The 20,416-nt window shown below is 37.0% G+C and overlaps 2 protein-coding genes across 4 annotated transcripts; one reads left to right on the forward strand and one right to left on the reverse strand.

Moving 5' to 3' along the window:
* On the forward strand, positions 3,078 to 8,451 carry LOC18611170 (OTU domain-containing protein 3). 3 transcript variants are annotated; one of them, XM_018120666.1, is made up of 12 exons: positions 3,078 to 3,260; positions 3,628 to 3,734; positions 3,933 to 4,008; positions 4,516 to 4,665; positions 4,748 to 4,809; positions 5,671 to 5,755; positions 5,863 to 6,012; positions 6,184 to 6,304; positions 6,905 to 7,041; positions 7,141 to 7,238; positions 7,546 to 7,687; positions 7,907 to 8,451. In XM_018120666.1, the coding sequence occupies exons 1-11, from the start codon at positions 3,210 to 3,212 to the stop codon at positions 7,673 to 7,675; spliced, it is 1,167 nt and encodes a 388-aa protein (XP_017976155.1). In that variant the 5' UTR covers positions 3,078 to 3,209; the 3' UTR covers positions 7,676 to 7,687; positions 7,907 to 8,451. The 3 variants fall into 3 exon arrangements, with proteins under 3 accessions (XP_017976155.1, XP_017976184.1, XP_017976221.1); XM_018120695.1 differs by having other exon boundaries at positions 6,905 to 7,029; XM_018120732.1 differs by lacking the exon at positions 3,078 to 3,260 and having other exon boundaries at positions 3,630 to 3,734; positions 3,926 to 4,008.
* Positions 16,193 to 19,780, reverse strand: LOC18611171 (floral homeotic protein APETALA 2). Its single transcript, XM_007047275.2, has 10 exons — positions 18,814 to 19,780; positions 18,647 to 18,672; positions 18,476 to 18,506; positions 18,279 to 18,366; positions 17,957 to 18,102; positions 17,780 to 17,824; positions 17,522 to 17,613; positions 17,234 to 17,397; positions 16,896 to 17,117; positions 16,193 to 16,792 (listed from the first exon to the last, which is right to left on the reverse strand). The coding sequence occupies exons 1-10, from the start codon at positions 19,332 to 19,334 to the stop codon at positions 16,595 to 16,597; spliced, it is 1,533 nt and encodes a 510-aa protein (XP_007047337.2). The 5' UTR covers positions 19,335 to 19,780; the 3' UTR covers positions 16,193 to 16,594.

A 20,416-nucleotide genomic window follows, 5' to 3' on the forward strand; every position in this document is an offset into this window, starting at 1 on the left:
TAATGACTAGGCGACGGTGACTCGGTGAGGCCGGTCAATAGGCGACGAACTACAGAACTCGGTTACGGTTTCTTTAGTTTTTTGCTTTTGGTTCCCAAAACGTTGCTATAAATATATTAGAGTTTCAGAGAAATCCAATCAGCTTCGTTTGCATTTTGAGAGCTGAAGTAGCTTGATTCAAACGGAGATGGCTTTAGACTTCACCAAAAAACTTAGCAAGACCGACGTAGAGAAGAGATTGTCCTTGCCTACTAAGTGCATGAAGCATCTGCCAGCCTTTTGAGGAGGTCACACAGTAAACTTATCCGTCATGGATGTGCACGGGACCTAGTGGCACTTTGGTTACACCATTCGAAGGAAAGATCATCCAAAACCGGCCCTTTCCAAGGGTTGGGGTAATTTTGTAAAATGCAAATGTCTCAGACCCGGAGACAAGATCATATTTAAGATGGAGGCTGCTGCTCCGGGAGCACTCTACACAATTGGAGTGAAAAGAAGAATCAGACTTCTCGGTACAGAGGTTTGGACTGCTGTGCTTTAAAGAGAAAATGAAGCTTGATGGATTTTTTTCCCTACTTTCTTATTGAACTGTTTGTGTGCTCCTCTTTCATAACAATCTTGTTATCTCCTTTCAGTTGTTGTTGTTGTTCCAAGCCTCTTGTTCTTTTTTGTTTCCTTATGTAAGTTATGGTGGCTGTAATAGTCTTGTACGTCCTGATATTGTAACGTTTCATGGTTGTATGATGCAATTTGCTAATCCAAAAAAAGTCTAGCTTCGTTTTCTTTAACTTCTCAGACTCAGATTCATTGGCATCAAACTTTTATGTTCCTCAGTCCTCACTAATTTTCTCCTTTTCTCCTTTATGTTTTTTCATCAATTCTACTTTTTTTCTTGCAGTCCTTATCACTTGTGGTTTGCGAGGGTGTTTTTACTAGCACTAAGCCGCATGCCATTCGAAATCTCTAACTGTTTGCTAGAAGCTTCTTTTGACATAAATCTCCAGATTGTGCAAAGGAAGAAAACTATACCATTGCATTAATTAGGAAGCTGCTTCAAAATGAAAACAGTTTCCTTGCCTATCTGAGCTCAACAATGTTCAAAAGAAAGCTCTCTACCCTTAACCTAAAGACCAGCGCTGTTCAGAAAACATACGCAAAGGAACAATCAAGTCGTCTCTAACCCAGCCAAACCAAGATGACAATAAAAAGGCAACAAAAAGCAGCCCTTGTAGAAACAGAAACCGATCAGAAGCAAGAGACTAAACGACCAATTAAAGCCTCTGAAACATCAGCCGGAGACTCCTAATCGCAGGACCACCTCATGGCAAGGAACAGGGCATTAGTCGACCATGAAAACCCCAGGAAGAGACACAAGCGCTCCTTAACATGGCAACCATGACGGCACAATGCAAAGGACCACTGAGACCGAAGACGCAGGAGAAGAACCAGGAAATGGAAGAATCACGCTGCAAGCCAGAGAATCAGCTGCCAACAAAACCCAAACCAAGCACCAACCAAAAAGGCAAACCAACGTGCAAGGAACATCACCCCTGCCCAACCCACCAGGCAAGCACCGAAGAAAAACGCAAGGACGTCACCCCACCATCAGAAGCCAAAAACCACCATTCCCAAGCAGAACTCCCTCCCAGTCACACCAAGCCTCAACATCATCTTGTGTGTGTGTGTGCGTGAGTTCTTTTTTTTTTCTATTTCATTTTTTCTTCTCATTTCTTTTTCTTCTTTTTTCCTTCTATTTTTTCTTTTAAAAGAACAACAACAGTTGCAAGGATGGAAAAAAAAAAAAAGAAAAAGAAAAGAACCGATTTTACCTCAAAGCTGCTGGGCATGAACCACAGAATCAAACGTGATCAGCTTGCAACCCGCAACCCTACCCCAATCCTCTTCCTAGTCCGATATCATCAAGCATTCGTCACTCCTCAATACTCCTGCCTTAGCAAGTTCATCCGCCAACTCATTAATCTCACTAGGAATCTTACAAACTCTCCACCTTCCAGCCGCCCTCTTCCAACTCAAGATCTAAGATCTCCTTCCTCAACTTCCAGGGCGCTCTTTCGGGGTCTAAGACGCACTGGACCGCGTTACTAGAGTCACTTTCTGAACATCAATGTTGCTAATTTTATTTTATTTTTTGGGTTTTTTTCCACTTTTTTACCCAACTGTGTGTTCTCCTCTTTCATAATAATCTTGTTATCTCCTTTAAGTTGTTGTTGTTCCAAGCCTCTTGTTCTTCTTGTTTCCTTATGTAAGTTATGGTGGCTGTAATAGTCTCGTACGTCGTGATATTGTATATACACAAACGTTTCATGGTTGTATCATGCAATTTGCTAATGCAAAAAAAAAATCGAGCTTCATTTTCTTTAACTGCTCAAACTCAGATTCAATGGCTTCAAACTTCTATGTTCCTCAGTCCTTACTAATCTTCTCCTTTTCTCCTTTATGTTTTTTCATTCAATTCTCCTTTTTCTCTTGCAGTCCTTATTGTTGTTTGCGGGTCTCCTATTTTTCTTCATTTTGTCAAATGTTATAGCAAGTGATCGAGGCGGAACCTGGTCATACCTAATAACGTTGATATCTTGATGCCCTTTATTTTTTTCTTTTACGTCGTACTGTTACTAGTATTAATCTTTTCTGAACATCAATGTTGCTAAAATTTTTGGTGATGTATTAATACTTTCAGTTGCTTCAAAAATTTTATTAAAGTGCGGTGGATATTTTTGTTTTAGTCTTTTATTTTTTTAATTTATATTCAATTTTTACGAAAAAAATAAGAATATCAACTAAAGGCCTAAAGTTTCCATGTGCTTATTCTTTGTAGCAGTAAGGACCTCAAATTCAAAAAGAGAATCTCAATTGTTGTTGAGAAATGGTACACGGGAACTTACGTCGCACATGTTACAAACAAGGCAAAACTTGGATAAAGTACACAGGACCTTAAACCACCAAGGCCCAATGTAAAAGGATTAATGGGGCCATGTGCTCTCTTAAAGGCCCAATAAGGCTGAAGGTCCACGGGGTCTAAAGGCTTCGCCACGGGTTAACTGGACACGTCCCAGATTTCGTTCTGAGTTGGGAGTCTTTGGAAGTTTCGACTATCAGTCTGTCACCGGCATCATTGTCTCCCTCGCTCCCTCTTTTGTCTGAACCAAACGTCGTAGTAGTTCACAAGAGAAGAACAATCTCGTGAACCGATGGTAAAAACTAGACAACAAAAATCCAAACCCAAGAAACAGCATCCCCAAGTAAGTTTCAGTAAATTCTTTTCTTTATGATCTTTGATCTTTTTCCTTTGTTGGTTTTTCTCAATTCAGTTTATAGTCTAGATTTGGATGTATGTAATTAACTTAAGCATGACAAAGTCATCAAGAATAAAGAAAAAGAAATTGCAGTAGATATCAATGTCCAATAATAAAAAAGGGAAGGATAAAACAATGTTTACGTTGAATAAACATGCGAATTTTCTTTTTATAGAAATCGTTCTTTGAATAGGTTTGCAGATGCAATTAGAGAATGCCGCTGGTAGAATGACAGTTCAATTTAATGCTTTTAGTAGTAGGTTGTTTCTTCATCCTGAAATTAGTAATGCAAAAATCCCGTTTGGTGGACCAGGTAAAAAAGCAGGGAAAGCAGACAGATATTTCTCGGTTTCGTGCCCAGCTTGATGCATTGGGCCTACAAATCATCCAAGTGACTGCAGATGGTAATTGTTTCTTCAGGTTCGTGTCTTTTAGATTCTAAATTTTTCTCCCCTTATTCTTTTGGAAAATACTTTTACTATGTACTCTGTTAGCATTTATATCATTTGCATTTATAATTTGACTTCTGTTTTTCCATCATCATTAAATTTATTTGATTGTTAGAGGTACGCATTTTCTTTGATATTGTTTAGGTTGTTTACTCTTGTTAGTTAGCAGGGCTCTTGCTGATCAGTTAGAAGGTGATGAGGAGCAACATGGAAAATACCGCAGCATGGTGGTACAATATATAGTGGTAAATGGTGATGATAAAGGGAAAAGTCTTGGTTTTTGTTTTTGTTATAGTTTGGGTATAAATGTTTAGCAAGAATCTACTAATCTCTTTGCAGAGTTATTTTATTTCGTCTTTTGATAGCAAAATCTCGTTTAATCATTAAATAAGATATTTATTCTAGCATGCAAACGGACTGGTCTAGTGAGCACATGCAACTCCCCCATGCATGGAACAACCTAAATGTAGAAAAAGATGATGATCGCATTTTGCCTAATTGGCAGAGTGTGGCATGATCTGCTATATTTTAACTGATTTTCCTTTGTCATAGTATATTGCAGTAAGTTAGAAGGATTGCTAATTTCTCTTTACTTAGATGATGTTTCACAACTTGTTGCTTCCTTGGATGGTTGGACTACAATTTATTCCTCCCTTGTTTTCCCTTGCTCCCCCTCCGTGCCTCTCCTATCTTTTCTTCTTATTGAGGATTCAATTTGTTGAAGAATCTCATTTTGTACCTGATATTAACAGAAGAACCGTGAAATGTTTGAACCCTTTATCGAGGATGATGTCCCATTTGATGAATACTGTCAGTCCATGGAAAAGGACGGCACATGGGCTGGACATATGGAACTACAGGCAGCTTCTCTTGTCATTCGCAGAAATATATGCATACATCGAGTAAGATCTTATCTTTTCCTCTCTTCTAAGGTTAGCCTTGAGTATTGTGGAACTCATCTCTCATGCTGTACATGGTATATAGAACATGTCGCCTCGCTGGTACATAAAGAATTTTGACGGACGTGGAGCTCTCATGGTCCATTTGTGAGTATTGTAGAATTCCTTTCTTGTTTGCACTGTTCAATTAGCTTTTACATTCCCTGATAATAGAAAAAGGCAAGAATTACCCTTTGTTATTGCATATTTTCTTGCATAAAAAGTTCTACATATTTCTGTAACTGAAAACAATGCATGAATAGAAATTTTGTACCCACTTGATGGTAGTGAGGACTATTCCTTGTTGCAAATTTTTTTAATTGTTGCAATGTATTTATATAGTAGCATTCAAGAAACTGTAACCATAAATTGCAGATTTTTAGTGAGAAGTAGTAGTGACAGATTTGGCTGGGGTAGTTTTCTTAATATTCTTTGTTTCTTTTTCCTCTCACTTCTTCTTTCTATTTTTTAGAGGGTTAAAAATGGAAAATTTTCTTCTAACCACAGAAATCAGAGAACAGGCTATATTTGAACCTTGTATGTTTTGACATTTTTATTCAACCATTTTTTTCGGTTTGGGAGGTTGGTTCCTTCCAGGTATCTATTGACTCAAACAATTATTGACTTGGGAAATTATAAAACAGGTTGATTTGCAAAAATCGAAACAAAATAAACAACCAACTACACCTCTGTTGAATCATTCAAATAATATATCAGAAATAAAGAATAGAAATGCATTATTAGGATCAGCCAATAAAATTCATCGAGCTTTGACCTCCTTTAAAGTAGTTGTTTGAGCTTCCTGACCTTGTATACAAGCTAATACAAGTGACTGCAAACTGATGCTCAGCGCTTCAAGAAAACATTGTTTCCTGTGATTCTTTTATTCACATCGTTGTTATTGTTTTACTATATTGGTTCATAGTAGACAGTTTCAGTTCTGCTGTCTGATTTGCAAATGTGTTGCAGATCATATCATGACGAGGAACACTACAACAGTGTAAGATTAAAAGAAGACCCCTGTAACGGGCCAGCAATGCCAATTATTATTACGGTTTGTGTTTGTAGTTTTCACTGTCGTGATTCTTGTATTTATTCTGCTCATAAGTTTGGATGTCTAAAGTGGTAATGATAGCCTAATAACTTTTAGTTTCTCAAAAGGCTGATGCTGAAATCTCAGCATCAACTAATCAAGCAAAAGCTGCAGTTAGCAAGCCGAAGGGGGCAGCTGGTAAGGACAGTATCAATACAGGATCAATCAAATTGGTATTGGCTGGAAGTGGTTGTGAAAGTGCTGAAAAAGTTGAACAGGTGATGAAAAAGTTGAATTTGTTTTTTCTGTGTGTCTTTTTATCTCCTGTATGATTGTGGTTTCCTAAGTTATGGCCTCAAAGCCTGCTATTTTCTATACTAAGGAGTCATGACAGGCATGGAATAGTTTTTCCTCCTTACCCTTACTTTACCTCACTTGTAATTCTTCAGGTTTTGCTACAAGTAGATGGTGATGTTGATGCTGCTATAGAGTTTCTGGTAGCAGAACAAGGAACCGAAGACTACGCAGCTGAAAATGATTCACTTACTTGTCATGTAGATGGTTCTTATGGTAATGGCCGGTCAGTACATTTGCACATTCTAGATTTTTTTGTTAGGTTTTGCCTACATTGATGTTTATCTGTTCTTCTTGATAATGAAAATCCCATCATTTTGTAACATTTTATATAGGTTTTTTGGGTTAGTAAGATGGTTGTTGAGGAGATTAGAAAGATCATTACAGGATGAAATATGAAAAGCCTATCAAATAATATAGATGGGTGCTAATTCTTTTGGAATATGCAGTGGCAGCAATGATCTCCGTTGCCTCCATTATTGGATTTATCTATCTGTCTAGTGTGAAGATTTTCATGGCAGATCTGAGTAGGAAAGACTATTTTTCTTTTTACTTAAAATGAAACTGCACTAAAACTAGTTGAAGATTTTTGTTGCATTCCTCCTTTTCGTGTAAATTTTTGTAATTAGTTTCCTTAATTACTCTAAATAGGAAGATAAGATATGTTTTGATTATCTAATGTTAAATTTGATTTATTTTACTTAATGTCTGCTTGACATTTTGTGAGGTTTCAATTTGCTTTTTGTTTCTATGATGTTTAAAGAGACTATGCTTTGACATATATGGTACTTATCTGTTTTCAAATACGGTATCCAGGAAATGATGAAGATGTAAACAGTGAAAAACTCAAGCAAGAAGCTTTAAAGAAGACCTTTGAACAGGATCCATCTAGTGATAGCATTAAAACTCTTGATGATAGCAGTTCTCGAAAAGATGACAAGGTTTCATGCTATGTAAAAATAAGAAATCTTTTCTTTTTTTTTATTAAAAAAAAACATGGTTTGAAAGTAAGATATTCACTCTCTTTTCCTCTTTAACCTCCCAAACTGCAGAAGATTCCAAGAAACAAGATCTGCCCTTGTGGGTCAAAGAAAAAATACAAGGCTTGTTGTGGATCAGTCTCGGGGAGGTCATCGACTAAGTTTATAGCGTATATTACCTAAACTCTTCTTTGTCTTTGGTCTATTGCTATTTAAGCTAAATGCAGTTTGTATAGTTCTACTACTGAAGTTCAACTAAACACCTGTAAGCAAGTGGACATTGTTTTGTAGCGCATAAGAATATGCCTATTGTTAATCTTGATATGAATCAGAGCTTGAGTCTCTCTCTCTCATTTTTCGTGGTTCAGATGTTTCTTGAGTGTCAAGTTTCTTAGTAGTTGACTTCTTGCAAAGATGTTAACAACTCCTAAGAAGAAAGAGCTCATTATTTTCCAATGTTACAATTTTGCTGTGTAGTAACCAAACAATGGATGCCAGAAAGGGTAGAAAGGTACAGAAACAAGGCAAGAAGGGAGCATCTGCTAAATCTGCAGCATCCTCTGGATCTGATGGAGGGCCACCTGACATGGGTGCACTTTGCATATGACCTTAATATCATGTGATTGCCTGTGCCACTCTTGTTATCCTCGATTATTTTCTATTTTTTGCGAATTGATGCATAAGTGGGTATATTTTTTCATTCTAATCTTCCAATGAAAGTTGATTTTCATTTTAGATGAGGAAGAAACTGCTGGTGTCAAGAAATAGCACTTATTGCAGAGAAATTTAAGCCATTTTATATTAGTTATCTGCTGATTATTTTGATCTATCTATGTAGGTCTCCTAGGTGCGATATTTTGGATCTTGTCCCCATGTGGCGCCAATCTGTTTCCCACTTTCAGGCAAGGGCTTATGCTGTGAGCCTCTGAAAAATGAATTTGAGTGCTCATGGCCTCGGTTGATGCTCATGCATTTAATTGTTACGATTCCTCATCACATCCAAATATTAGCAGGACAAACAGGTTCTGCTTTTCAACTCCAGTTTATTTTGAGATTCGCTGTAAATGGGTCTCCATTCTTTGACAAAAAGTGGGATTATACAACAGAGAATGATGAAGATGAAAAGAGAAGAAATAGGAATGGTACAGATTTTTGTTTAACATTTATTGAGCTTTGACAATTCTGAGAGTCAGTGACAGATTCACGATGGTGACGAGCAACATTTGCTTCTTTTAGAAGCATAGAAGGTATAATTGTAAGGGTATGATTATAGTAAACGGATGTATAACTGTCTTGTTCACGCATATGGAATATGTACATTCAATGATGTGAGTGTTTTATTCCTCCTGCAAGTCATTTTTGAATGAATCTTTTTTTAACTAACTTGGCGAGAGAAATCTAAAGGAAATGAAAGGGAGAGAATGGCATGTTCATTGGATTGGAACTATGAGGCTCATGCGTCTAAAGTTGGCAATTGATGATAATTTAGAGTTATGGCTGCGTCGACTTTGAAGCATTTATCACCTAATTTGAGTTAAACTTCTCTTTGCAAAGTAGTGGTCTGGATTTATGGACTACGTTTTCAGCTTTATATAAAAATCTCAAGGAAGGAATCTTTGACAAGTCGCCATTAACGTCAAGTCCTTGAAGAAGAAACATACATTTCTGAATTGGTTTTCTCATGCTCCATTTTGTGAAGTCTCAAGCAAAAATGTTTCTGAACCCAAAGGATGACTTCTTTCGGGCTGAAAGCCCATCACAAATCTGTTGATCGAATTTGCATGAAGTGGGATAAATTTATGGGTCTTTTACGGCTTGAATGAAACAGGTTCATGGAGCTTGAACACCGACTGACTGACGGGTTAAAAGTCGATGCAAAACTTGGCTTACAAAAAAAACAAAATCCATAATTAGAAAGTGGGTGAAGGCTCGCAAACTTTGCTTTGATCACTAAGATTCCTCTTTGAAGGAAAAGGGTTCACTGCAAATTCCACAACGAGCAACAACGCTAAGTCGTTATCAGGATTAACCATGTAAAACGTTTTGAACCAACCTATGTGCTTATCTTAGAAAAACGTTGCTCGAGTTTCTACTTCTTGGGCTGCTTTTTGCCCATTGCCGCGATTATTACTCACCCTTTTTAGTGAAAACTGAAAAACCACCCATCGGGAAGTAAAGCAAAGTCTTCTTTGCCTAATTAGGTAACTCGTAGCCATCTTCCTTTGTCCCAAAGGGGAAAGTTATTATTTTTTTCCCGCGTGGGATTGGACAATTTTGACAAAAGCACCATGATAATTAGCACCCCAAGGGCAGTCACATCCCATCAAGCATTAAAATCCAGCTTAGCTGCTTGTTTTAAATACAATATATATATATATATATATATATATATATATATATATATATATATATATATATATTAATAGCATGATTGTGCTTTATGAAGATGTTCATGAAATTTTCTTTTCTTTCTCTTTCCTTTTAAGTAATCATTGAAAATGCCTCTCATTGTAGAAAGAAAAAATTGGCATTGATTCGTTTGAGGAAAAAACTTGTTAGCAGTTGTCATTGAATTCTCTAGATGTTCAAAAGGGGGATAAACGGCACCATCTAAACTGGAATTCTCATAACGCATGCGTTGAACCCATATTCATTAATACAAAACCAACTGCCTTCCATTACTGGAATTCACACCAAAACTAGAAGAATGGATTCAATTTCTTTCTTCCAACAATATTAAAAATTTCAAATCGTAATTGATTCTTTCCTTATCAATTAAATTCATTTACGCGGATAATATATTTAGTTATTCACATAAAAATAAAGTCAAATTTTGCTCGATTGAATAATTTGGTTCTTTTCACATGTTTTACAAAAATATTTAACCAACTTCTTTATTGACCTGATCATGTGTGTTTCCACACTAATTGCGACGTGAAAATCATGTTGCATATACGAAGGTGTCAATTAATTCATTTTAGGATCAAATTACGTTACATATTTCAACTATTGAATAAAAAAAAGGATAATGTAATTTATTGTCACATTTTCTGCTTCAGCCCTTTATGAAAACAAATATAGCATGGAGCCTTCAAATCAAATATAGAAGAAATTTCAAAACAACCTTTCTTCTATGTGTTTTTTTTTTTCAATATATTCTTCTCACCAATCATACAACTTTCACGTGACTCATATTTTCCTCATCTATTTTCAATGCTAAAGAACCAAAAATTCAAGCCAAAATGGAATTTGTACCAAAATTCAAGCAAAAAGAACCCCCCCCCCCCCCCCCTTACAAGTAAAAGAAGAAGAAAACTATTAGGAGAATACTAAATAAATACATATATTTACAAATATGTACTCGTTTTTCCTTAAGGCAACAAACCCCTTATCTTAAGGAAAAGCGAGTAGATATTTGTAGGTATGTGTATTTATTTAGTATTCTCTGAATAATTTTCTTGCTTTAGAAAAACTTTATTATATTATGAAAAGCAATTCTATAACATATGATGTTGTTGTCTACGGAAATACTAAATTGAAAAAGAAAACATGGGCCTAACTCGAAGTTGATTTTTCTTCTATATAATCTCTGCCGTTTTATTTGTTTTTAGACATTTGATTCAATCTTTTTTCTTTGGAGGTACGTATGAGAATTGCGCAAAACGGAAATTCAAATATTTCTCTATTTTTTTATTATTTTTTTCAGATTATTTAGCGATGTCTTATAGTTTATGTACTTAATTTTCATTTGGACTTATTAAATTAGCTACCAAGTTAAAATATGCACTTACATCTTGAACAATACATTGTATTACGGGTACCAATGTTAGGTGGCATCATTTGCAAGGGAAACCCCACTTTCCCCCAATTAATACCACCTAAGGGGAAACGAATGGCTAAAGATGGTTGGTATGTCGTGGCCACTTTCAAGCCTCTCAGCACACAAAACACAAAACACAAAACTTCTCATCAACTTATATATGAATCTCAACAATCTTTCCAAACAAGGAAAGAGTCCTAATAAGCAATCTTTAATAATTGAAATTATATATATATAAAAGGGAAAACACAGTTCCTGATCAATCGCATTATTTTTTTTCTCCCTCTTTTTTCTCCCCTGTTGTCCTCAAACACCCTGCTCCTTGACAGGTTCAGTGACAATAATGCCACGTGCATACAAGCCTGTAACATTCAATAAGTTAGAACTCAGAAAACCCCACCATTGATATTACTCTGAAAGCAGCAGATTCATAAGATTTCATTTCATATTTTTGTTTTATTCATATTCAATGCCCCAATATTCGTTGTGGAAATTTTCTAAAATATCAACAGATTGCATGCCGTGTCGGCAAATTTCACATGGTTAATGTTATAAGTCTTACGTTGTTTGATTTTTTTTCTTCTTTCTTTTTTCCTTTCGTTGCTTCCTTTTCACCGAAAAGGTGAAAATAACAGCCATTTTTCACGTTTATTGGTGGACCAAAGCTACGAGGTTCCATATTCGGCAGCTGACAAAAACTAGACATGAATTCATGAGAGAGAGAGAGTGGTTAATTTCTTTGCTTATCTGCAATTTTTCATAAGCTGATGGACTCGTATTAAGCAAAGTAAACCAGTCATACACGTAGACAGCCATTGATAGATAAGAGAAATGATCGTATAACAATGGAATATGGTCAAAAACCTCATCTTCTAAGTTCTTTGATGGAATATCAATGCCTTTCGTTAAAAAAAATTGGAATATGGTCAAAACTATTAGGTAGTCTAATGTCAAAATTTGAGGCTCGAATTTTCAACCCTGTATCAAGACCTTGTCTTCTTTTTTAGGGAGATAATTAAGTAGAGATTAGGAAAACTAAGCAGTCTTAAGGTAATAGGTTAGAGCTTTACATATACCTAAATCCATACCTTTATTTATTCTCTAATTGCTGTTATATGTACAAACTAATCTTCATGCACATAATTGAAATCTTAATCTTTTAACACACTCGGGTTCAGTATTAGTTAAAATAGTAGTCATTGATGGATAAAGATTAAGTAAAACGATGTAATCACAACAGCAAAGTGTGTGCAAGAAATCGTTAGCCGTGTACGGACAAAGAACTATTATGACGTTATTCTCTACAATAGAGAAGAAGTCTTAACGTTGATTGAGGCCTCATTCGTTGTCATGCCTATTCGTACAAAGAAAGAATTCATGTTGATAGCCAAAATTTGTTGAGAAAAAGGGGGACCACGAGGGGCCTGCCCTTCTATTTCTAGGTGTTTTACTAATCGAAAGGACTTTTATTTCCTTCGCAAGTGGTCCAACTGCTTAACGTAAGTCCAAGGAAAAGAATGAACCCTTTTCTTTTTTTGCATTTAAATGTTTGAGCTGGAAGAGAGCTGTAGTTGCAATTTGTGGACCGATCGAGCACCCCTATTGCAATTACATGGATGAGATTAGGATTTTGAGATGCTTGAGTTATTGACCCAAAAGTTGTTAGGTCGTGAAAGGAACAGGACATTAATGTAGTTATGCAATATCCCTGTGGTCTCAGAAGAGGACATAAATATGAAAACCTAGACCAGGCTGAGACACACAGTAAATGAAGCAGTAACTTTTTTTTATTTTTCGTAGGAGTTATGCTTCTTTGTATTGTTGGTTGAACAGATGTGAAACAGATGACTGTTTTGCAACATGCATGTGGCAAAGAAAATAGAGCCCCATGCCATTATTATTTCCTTGTACCCCCACCCCAAAAATGGGGTTAGCAAGCATGCTTTCGAGCACCGTTATCTTCTTGTTTTATTATTTATATACCGATTGCCCAATGGAAAAAAATATCTTTCCCAAAAAGAAAATATCCTTTGAATGCATTATCTCCATGGATAGCACCAAATTAATTGAATATCTTCGTTTGTTTTGTTGCTAATGGAAGATTTTTGTTTCATCGGAAGTAACCTTCTCATTGCTCTTGACACCTGGATTTGAAGTTTTTATTTGATATAAGCATCAGAATTATTATTTGTTTTGAAAATATCCAATGATGTTTATAACTTCACTTTACCATAGTAATTATGGTCTATATTTGAGAAAAAAATAATGCCTTTTCGAGGTTGAAGACAGCAGATCGGAAGAGATAAGCCAAATACGGGTTCTAATTGCAACAAGCATCAAGGCAAAAGCTGGGGGGAGAAAGATAATGCTTTGCCAACGCTATTTCATTGTCCATGACAGCCACACCTTATCTCAAGCCTGGCTTTGGCTTTAACTAGAATCCTAACCAAGGAAACAAACCAATAAGAGCCAACCACCAGTCCAGCAAAGCAACCCACTAGAGAAAGTGAAATTGCCTTGAAAATCATTTTTATTATTATTAATTATTATCTTCTTGAGAAAAGAAGAAAACCAAAAAGCTAAGACAAAGTGGCAAAAATAGGCGTGTGTATATAACCAACCGAAAATAGAGTTCCAAAAATAGAAAGTGTCTGAAAGAAGAGGAAAGAGGGAAGGGGGGGGCGAGAAGCATGAGTGGAAGTGTTAAAGAGAGAGAGGGATGGCAAAATGGGTAAAGCAAAGTCCCATAAAGGGGAACCCAAAGGAGTAGTTTGTCTGAGTGAATGATGAAAGCGATCCAACACTTAACGGCACCAAAAACATTTTTTCCTCTGCGAAAAAACAAAATGTGGGTTTTTTTATTTTATGCAAAGAGGGGGGACCAATGCCTGCACAGTCAAGTCCCAGTCGCAGTCGCAGTCACAGTCAGATTCATCAGCCAGCCATTACTGAAATAATGATAATAATATAATAATAATAATCAACAAGTTGAGAAAATAAAAAACAAAGACAGGGGGGCTGTGTGATTGATTTTATGCAGTGAGGAGAGAGGAGGAGAGACGGAGAGTATTTAATATTATTGATGACTTTTTGGTAAGAAAGACAGGAGAAGAAATTCCAGCCGTTGAAGAAATCCCATAAATGGAAAGCCACAACTTCAAAGGCCAAAAAAGTAAACCCCACAGCGAAAACCCCATTTTTACTTTACTCTTTTTCATGCCTCTGTATGTATGCCTTTGCTTTCGTTTTCCTGGACTTCGCCCCCACACTTCTCCAATCAGCAACTTGGTCCTCCCTTTTTTAGCTTCACATGGTTATGAAAGAGAGTTTCCTCTTCTACTTTTCCTTCGTTTTTTAGTATTAAAAACTTAAAGAGAAAAAACACCATGAAATTCGTAATGGTGAAAAAAATGAGAGATGAATCTGTCCGTCTGAGGATTTGCCAGTGTTTCGTAGATCCGATGCAAAGAGAAGGATCTAATAAGAGAGAGAGAGGGTCTTTAAGCTACTACAGGACAGACTCACTTTGTTCCATTTGGCATTTGTTTGAGCTTTTCTCCACACCGTACCAATGCGCGTGGGAGTGGAACTACTCTTTATACCCTACATTAAACCATTGCTTACACCTTACAACTGATCACATCATATTCATTTTCATGAAATTTAGGGCGGTACTAGTACTAATACTACTACTATAATCTGTATTCATCTAACTTGACCACATTCATGCCCCATAAAATGGTGGCTATCCTATCACCCCATGTCAGTAGAGTTGCACATGCTTACTGGGGTGGGTACCCAAAAGGAATGTAGTAACTCAAAAAAAAAAAAAGAGATGGTAAGTAGCAAGGATTTAAAGAGTTTGGGAGGATGATTCTTTGCTTGAGAGCTTGTCAATGAACCGATTGACATTTTTGCAGCAGCACCTCACAGTTCATCACATGCAAAATATGATTGGGATTCTGACATAAAGCCTCAAAGTGATGCTTCATTTTTCAGCTATCAGTTCCATATAAAAATTGCCGAGGGATTTTGTTAATATGTACACACCCTGCCAGCTTTTAATACTACCTAACAAAGTTTTATATGTATAGATCAAATGATAACAAAGTGCTCTTATGCTATTTGAATTTTCTTTGTGAGAATATTAAATTTGATTCTCTCTCAACCTTGACAAAAGAGAAAAAAATCATTGGATTTCGATCCCAGATGTGTTTTTTATCCCCAAAGCGAGTTTGATTTTGAATGGAATGTGCCTGAGTGAATCCCCCCTTGTTGGCAGAGAGATTTTTTTTTCTTTTTTATACTAAATAATTCTGAATATTAAAACCTGCAGGATGATGATGGCAGAAGAAGGTGGCCTTGACCTTTCTCCTTATAGAAAAATTTCCCTTTATAAAAACCCTCTGCCCCCATATGCTACAGATAAAAAAATTGAAGAATGACGCCCCAGATGACGAAATGAGAAATCCTATTTTATTCAATTGGGTACCTTACCCATATCTTAATGCAAAAGGACATTAATCATGCACAATTGGACTGATCAAATAACTTACTTTTTTTCACATCCAAATAAAATAAAAGTTGATGGGAATTTCCACCCATATTTAAAGGCGAGACACGCATCCTTTTTCCTCGTACACTCCTCGCAGGTTTTTTAGACTTTAAAAATCCAATGGAGATGTGAGAAACCTCCCCTCCGCCAATCAAAATCTCTCTTCTGTTTCTACTTCTTTTTATCTCCCTGTATGGGGTAAAACCCAAGATATTGAACCCGTACCCGCCTCTACCCTTTTAAAGTCATTTTCCTCGTAAACTGACACGGTTAAACCCAAAGTGTACACTTACCCATATACCCTTTTGGTCTCTTCTCCCTATTCCTATCCTTACAATGTCCTCTAAAGCGATGGGGGTTAAGATGATAAGTCCCTCTCGTCATTATAGCCATGTCTGACTGCTTTTGGGTCGAGAGAACTGATTCAAAGGACACAAATGATGGTGACTATTCATCACCAACCCAGTGACATTTCCCAATTTTGTGTACGTGATTTTCTTCCTTTGTTTTCCGTTTTGATTCACAATTTTCTAGCTACATTTTCCTTCTTTTACTTTCATCAATCATGGATAAAAAATTTATGCAGCGCTTACTCCAATAGGGAACTAAAGAATCAGAACCCCCGAGTTTTCATTCAGGTCAAAGGCATCGAGAAATTATGCTACACTAGTATCACTGGGGTGGTGAGAAATTCTTACCTTACAGCCAAACATAACGTTCAAGGCAGGCAACAAAATGAGATCCATGGATGATTAAACTAAAATTATATTTATATAGTAATAGAGAATGGGTACAATATGTTATACCAACTGTATAGGTCGGCAAAGCGATGTATTAAAGACAATAAAAGATATCAGCAGTTTTAGTCAGAAATCAAAATACCTAGTTCAACGATTTCGTCGGTTTGTTAGTTTGACCGATGCCCCACAACTCCAAGAGGGCTGGAGTTTCCTTTTCTTTGCTGTTTTTTTTCTCTTTTTTGTTCCAATAATTTCTTGTAAATTTTCCTTTTGGCTCTCTAAGAAAGTTGTAGAGGGGGCGTGGGGGATAAAAAAGGAGTAATCTGAAAGCATTGATCTTTACATGCTTACAAAACCAACAAGGTGAGATTTTAATTAGTGGCGGAGATTTTATGGCTACTTTTAGATGGGTCAGGAGGGTCTCATGAGTGAGTGGAACCCATTTTTCTGCAGCCAAGTTTGGGAAGGTCTAATCTGCGATGGGAATCCTGATGATGCTGCAGCATTTGCAAACAATTGGTGAGGACCTGATTGCCACTGTTGATCATTAGTAGACAGTGATAGATCACTCCCAACTCGGCTTCCATTGCTGCTGCTTGGAAAATGACTCTACAAATTAAACAAAAATATAAGATAGTTAGCTGGTGCTTTCCTGCCATATATCCCCCAATCAAGCAATCATTAAGTTATCAGCCTAATTATATATACCAACCTGATAAGTTGATGGATTAATGTGTGGAGGAAGAATGTGAAACAGATGATTCTCTCCAGGTCTCCTGAACTGTCCATATCTCTGCATTTCATTAGACTTAACTGAGGCTGGAGACTGAATGTGGGTTTGGCTCAGCAGCTGCATTGTTTCTGCCTCGCTATATCCATCTGATCTTCTGTGACGAGGATCATCACTTCTACAAGGTTCCTGCTGCAGGTTTAGCTGGTAGGACGATAAACAATGAAAATCAATAACTACCAAAACTAAAAGAACTAAAAAAAAGTGTAGAAGTAAGATTTCTTTTTCGTATTTAATTCATAATGTGAAATTACACCAACCTTAGGCCTCAATCCCCGATATCGCCAATCAGCTTCAGGTGGCAGATTATGCTGATCTCCCATAGCATTTTGCCTATCAGCACCATATTCCAGATTGTTTTGCTTTGAGGTTGAATTCCCCAAGCTCAAGTCAAGGTTGTGATCTCCAGCATTGCCCGAAGTTTCTAAAAAATAAGCGTGTAGAGTAATGTAGGATAAATCTTTTAGGGGATGAGTAATGATTGGAAAAGCACGTTAAATACTTAAACATATATATATATATATCCCATTATGGGCAAATTTACTTACCACCAGAGTTGAGTTCATTTTCGTAAATGCTGGGATCAAAGTTAGTAACAGCATCTTTGCCATTGCACTTAATTGCAGCTCTGTCATAAGCCCTACAAGAAGGGAGGGACCAGAGAATTCAAAACCCCACCAAATCCCACCGGACTTTGCATCAATTTAAAAATTTTTTTTTTTTACTGCCTTGTCTTAAGACACCATAATCTTATTTCAAATTTAAAGATCGAAGAAAAAAATATAAAGAATATGTGAAGTATGCACCTTGCTGCTTCAATCTCGGTGTCAAACAAACCTAAATACACGTACCTGGAAAAATAAAAATTTAACTACTCAATAAAGAAATGAAGATTGAAGACAGACAGGAAGGAAAAACAGAAGGGTATAGTCGGGAAATGGATTTTGCTAAGAAAAAGGATGAAAAGAAACAAAAACTGTTACTTTTTGCCTAAAAATTGGCCCATTCTAGCTTCCCATCTTCCACACTTGTGCAAGGTTACTCCTCTATATTTGGAGCTCCCTCTAGGAAATCCGGTGCTTTGTCGGCGAAGTACATGCACAAATTCTTCCTTGGTTAGGCTACTCATCTGTTATAAAACAAAAGATGCTTCCCTTTTGTAAACGATGTGATTTCCTTATGTTTCCATGGCAACAAAATAAAGCAAAAAGAGAACTGTACAAGATAAGATGGAACTATTCAAGATAAGATAAACTACGCAAATTCTTTCCTCATCTCTCTCTCTCTGTCTCTCTCAAGACTCACCTGCTTCAAGTCTTCCTCATAATCTTCAATGCTAAAATTTATATCTGCTTCCACTCCCCGGAACTTGATTGCTGCCCTATCATATGCGCTGCCAGAAATAAAGAAAGGATTTTTCTTAAACCTTTGCCATTCTTCTCTTTGTTTATTATGCTTTAGCTTTGGAAAATGAAAGAAGAGGTCAAGACTTGAAAGCTTACCGAGCAGCTGCATGTGCTGTGTCGAATCCACCTATATAATCACAGCCAAAAATATAATGATGAGGAAAATAAAGACCCATTTCAGAAACACAAAAATGGAAATAGAAAATTTGTCTCAAAAATCAATGAGAAAAAAAAGGAAAAAAACTGATGCAAAAAAGACAGTCATACCTAAATAAACTTGTTTTCCACAATCCCTGTACGTCAAATGACAAACCCAAAACACCTTAAATTCTGATTGGCTCGAAAGGAAAACAAAGTACAAATATAGGAAAAAAATAAAGAAAAGAAAATTCAGTCTTTGTTGCAATGAAATGAGAAAGAATTAGGAAACTAACCAAATATGAGACTCCCATCTGCCAGTTCTTCTGTAAAAAGTAACACCTCTATACTGAGAGCTTCTTGACCTGGGTCCTCTCCTGCTTTTCTTCATCGGCTGTGAAACTTCAACAGATTTCCCAGCAGCCAGAGGCTCCGATTGACAGAATTTGACACCAACCCAGTGAGCCCGAGGGAACCCTTGTCCACTTCCGCCAGAAGTGGCCCCCATTCCCGGGTCTTGATCAAGAGGGAAAAACTGCCGGGTCACAGGAGCCGGGTCACTCTCCATGGACTCTTCTTCGTGAGGCACTGAGAAGCCAAAAATCTGGCTGCTTCTCTTCTTTAGAGCTGCTCTCAGTCTCTCCCCGTCTTCTTCTTCCGATCCATCCTCGATCACCACGGCTGACGAGCTTGAATTCGACACGGATCCGACCCGTTTACCCTTATCTTCATCGCCGTCTATGGAAGTTTTCTGTGATGAACACCCCTCGGATTCATCGTCCCTTGGCTGATCAGGAGAGTCGTTAAGATCCCACATTTTTTTTCTTACTCTCTTTTCACAACTTTCTCAGCTTATGATCTTTGTGAAAGAAAATGTTTCAAGAGACAAAACTCAAAAAATTACGAACACCATCTAAGCCAGAGAATTTTGAGAGAGCTAAAAAACTCCCTCTTTGTTTCTCTTTGTATAAATATACCGGTTAAAGGTCTAATAAATAAACGAATATATTAAAAGAAAGGGAGGCTGATGAAGGGTTGAGTATTGAAAGGAGGAGGTTTTTGGGAAAAAACCAAAAAGAAAAGAAAAACCTAGGAGAGTTGTGAGTTAGCTTAAAGGTAGTATAGCTAGGAAGGAAGGAAAAGGGTAGAGGGGGGAAGAGGGAGGGAGGGGTTAGAGAAGTTAGAGGATCTCGTAAAAACCTGACTGCCCAATACAGCATAGACGAGGCCAGTTTGGGTTAGCTTATAGCGAAGAGCATCCACGAACTCCCTTATTAGTAGTTATTTTCTTTTTTATGGGGGGGGTGGGGTGTTGCCACCCTTCTTTTTTTTTTTTTTTTCTGGTTTCTCTCTCTTGCCACTTGCCTTTCTCTTTTTTGTATTCTTTTGTTGTTGTCTTGGTGCTTTGCTTTCTTTGTTTCTCTCTCTCTCTCTCTTCAAAACCAAAGGCCTTTGTTGGGGAGAAGGGGAGGGGGTGTTTACTTCATTTCAATGATGATGAACGATATAAATTTCATTCGTCTCTCTCTTTCTCTCTCTCTCTCTCTCATTCTTTGCAGGTTCTTTTCTTTTTCTACTTTCTCCTCGTTGGTGGTTCAAATTAACCAACATCATAAAATTGAAAGATGAGATGGAAAATGGGAAAAAAAGAAAAGAAAGAACCATCTCTTTCTTACTCAACTTTCCCACGTTAACCAAATCGAAAAGCATCCTCTCCCTCTCTTTCTTTCTCTCTCTTGAGTCTCTATAGATTACCCACTAATGGAAATAGACAGCGGAAAGACTTGAAAGAATGCTAATTACTCAATTCCCTTAATTAGCTACCACATAATTCACACATCTCACGTCACTTTGCCACTTGGTACTCTCTTTTTGTTTTTCTTGTTGTTGTTTTTACCG

The sequence above is a fragment of the Theobroma cacao genome, chromosome 1 (assembly GCF_000208745.1).
Source record: "Theobroma cacao cultivar B97-61/B2 chromosome 1, Criollo_cocoa_genome_V2, whole genome shotgun sequence".
NCBI classification, from domain to species: domain Eukaryota; kingdom Viridiplantae; phylum Streptophyta; class Magnoliopsida; order Malvales; family Malvaceae; genus Theobroma; species Theobroma cacao.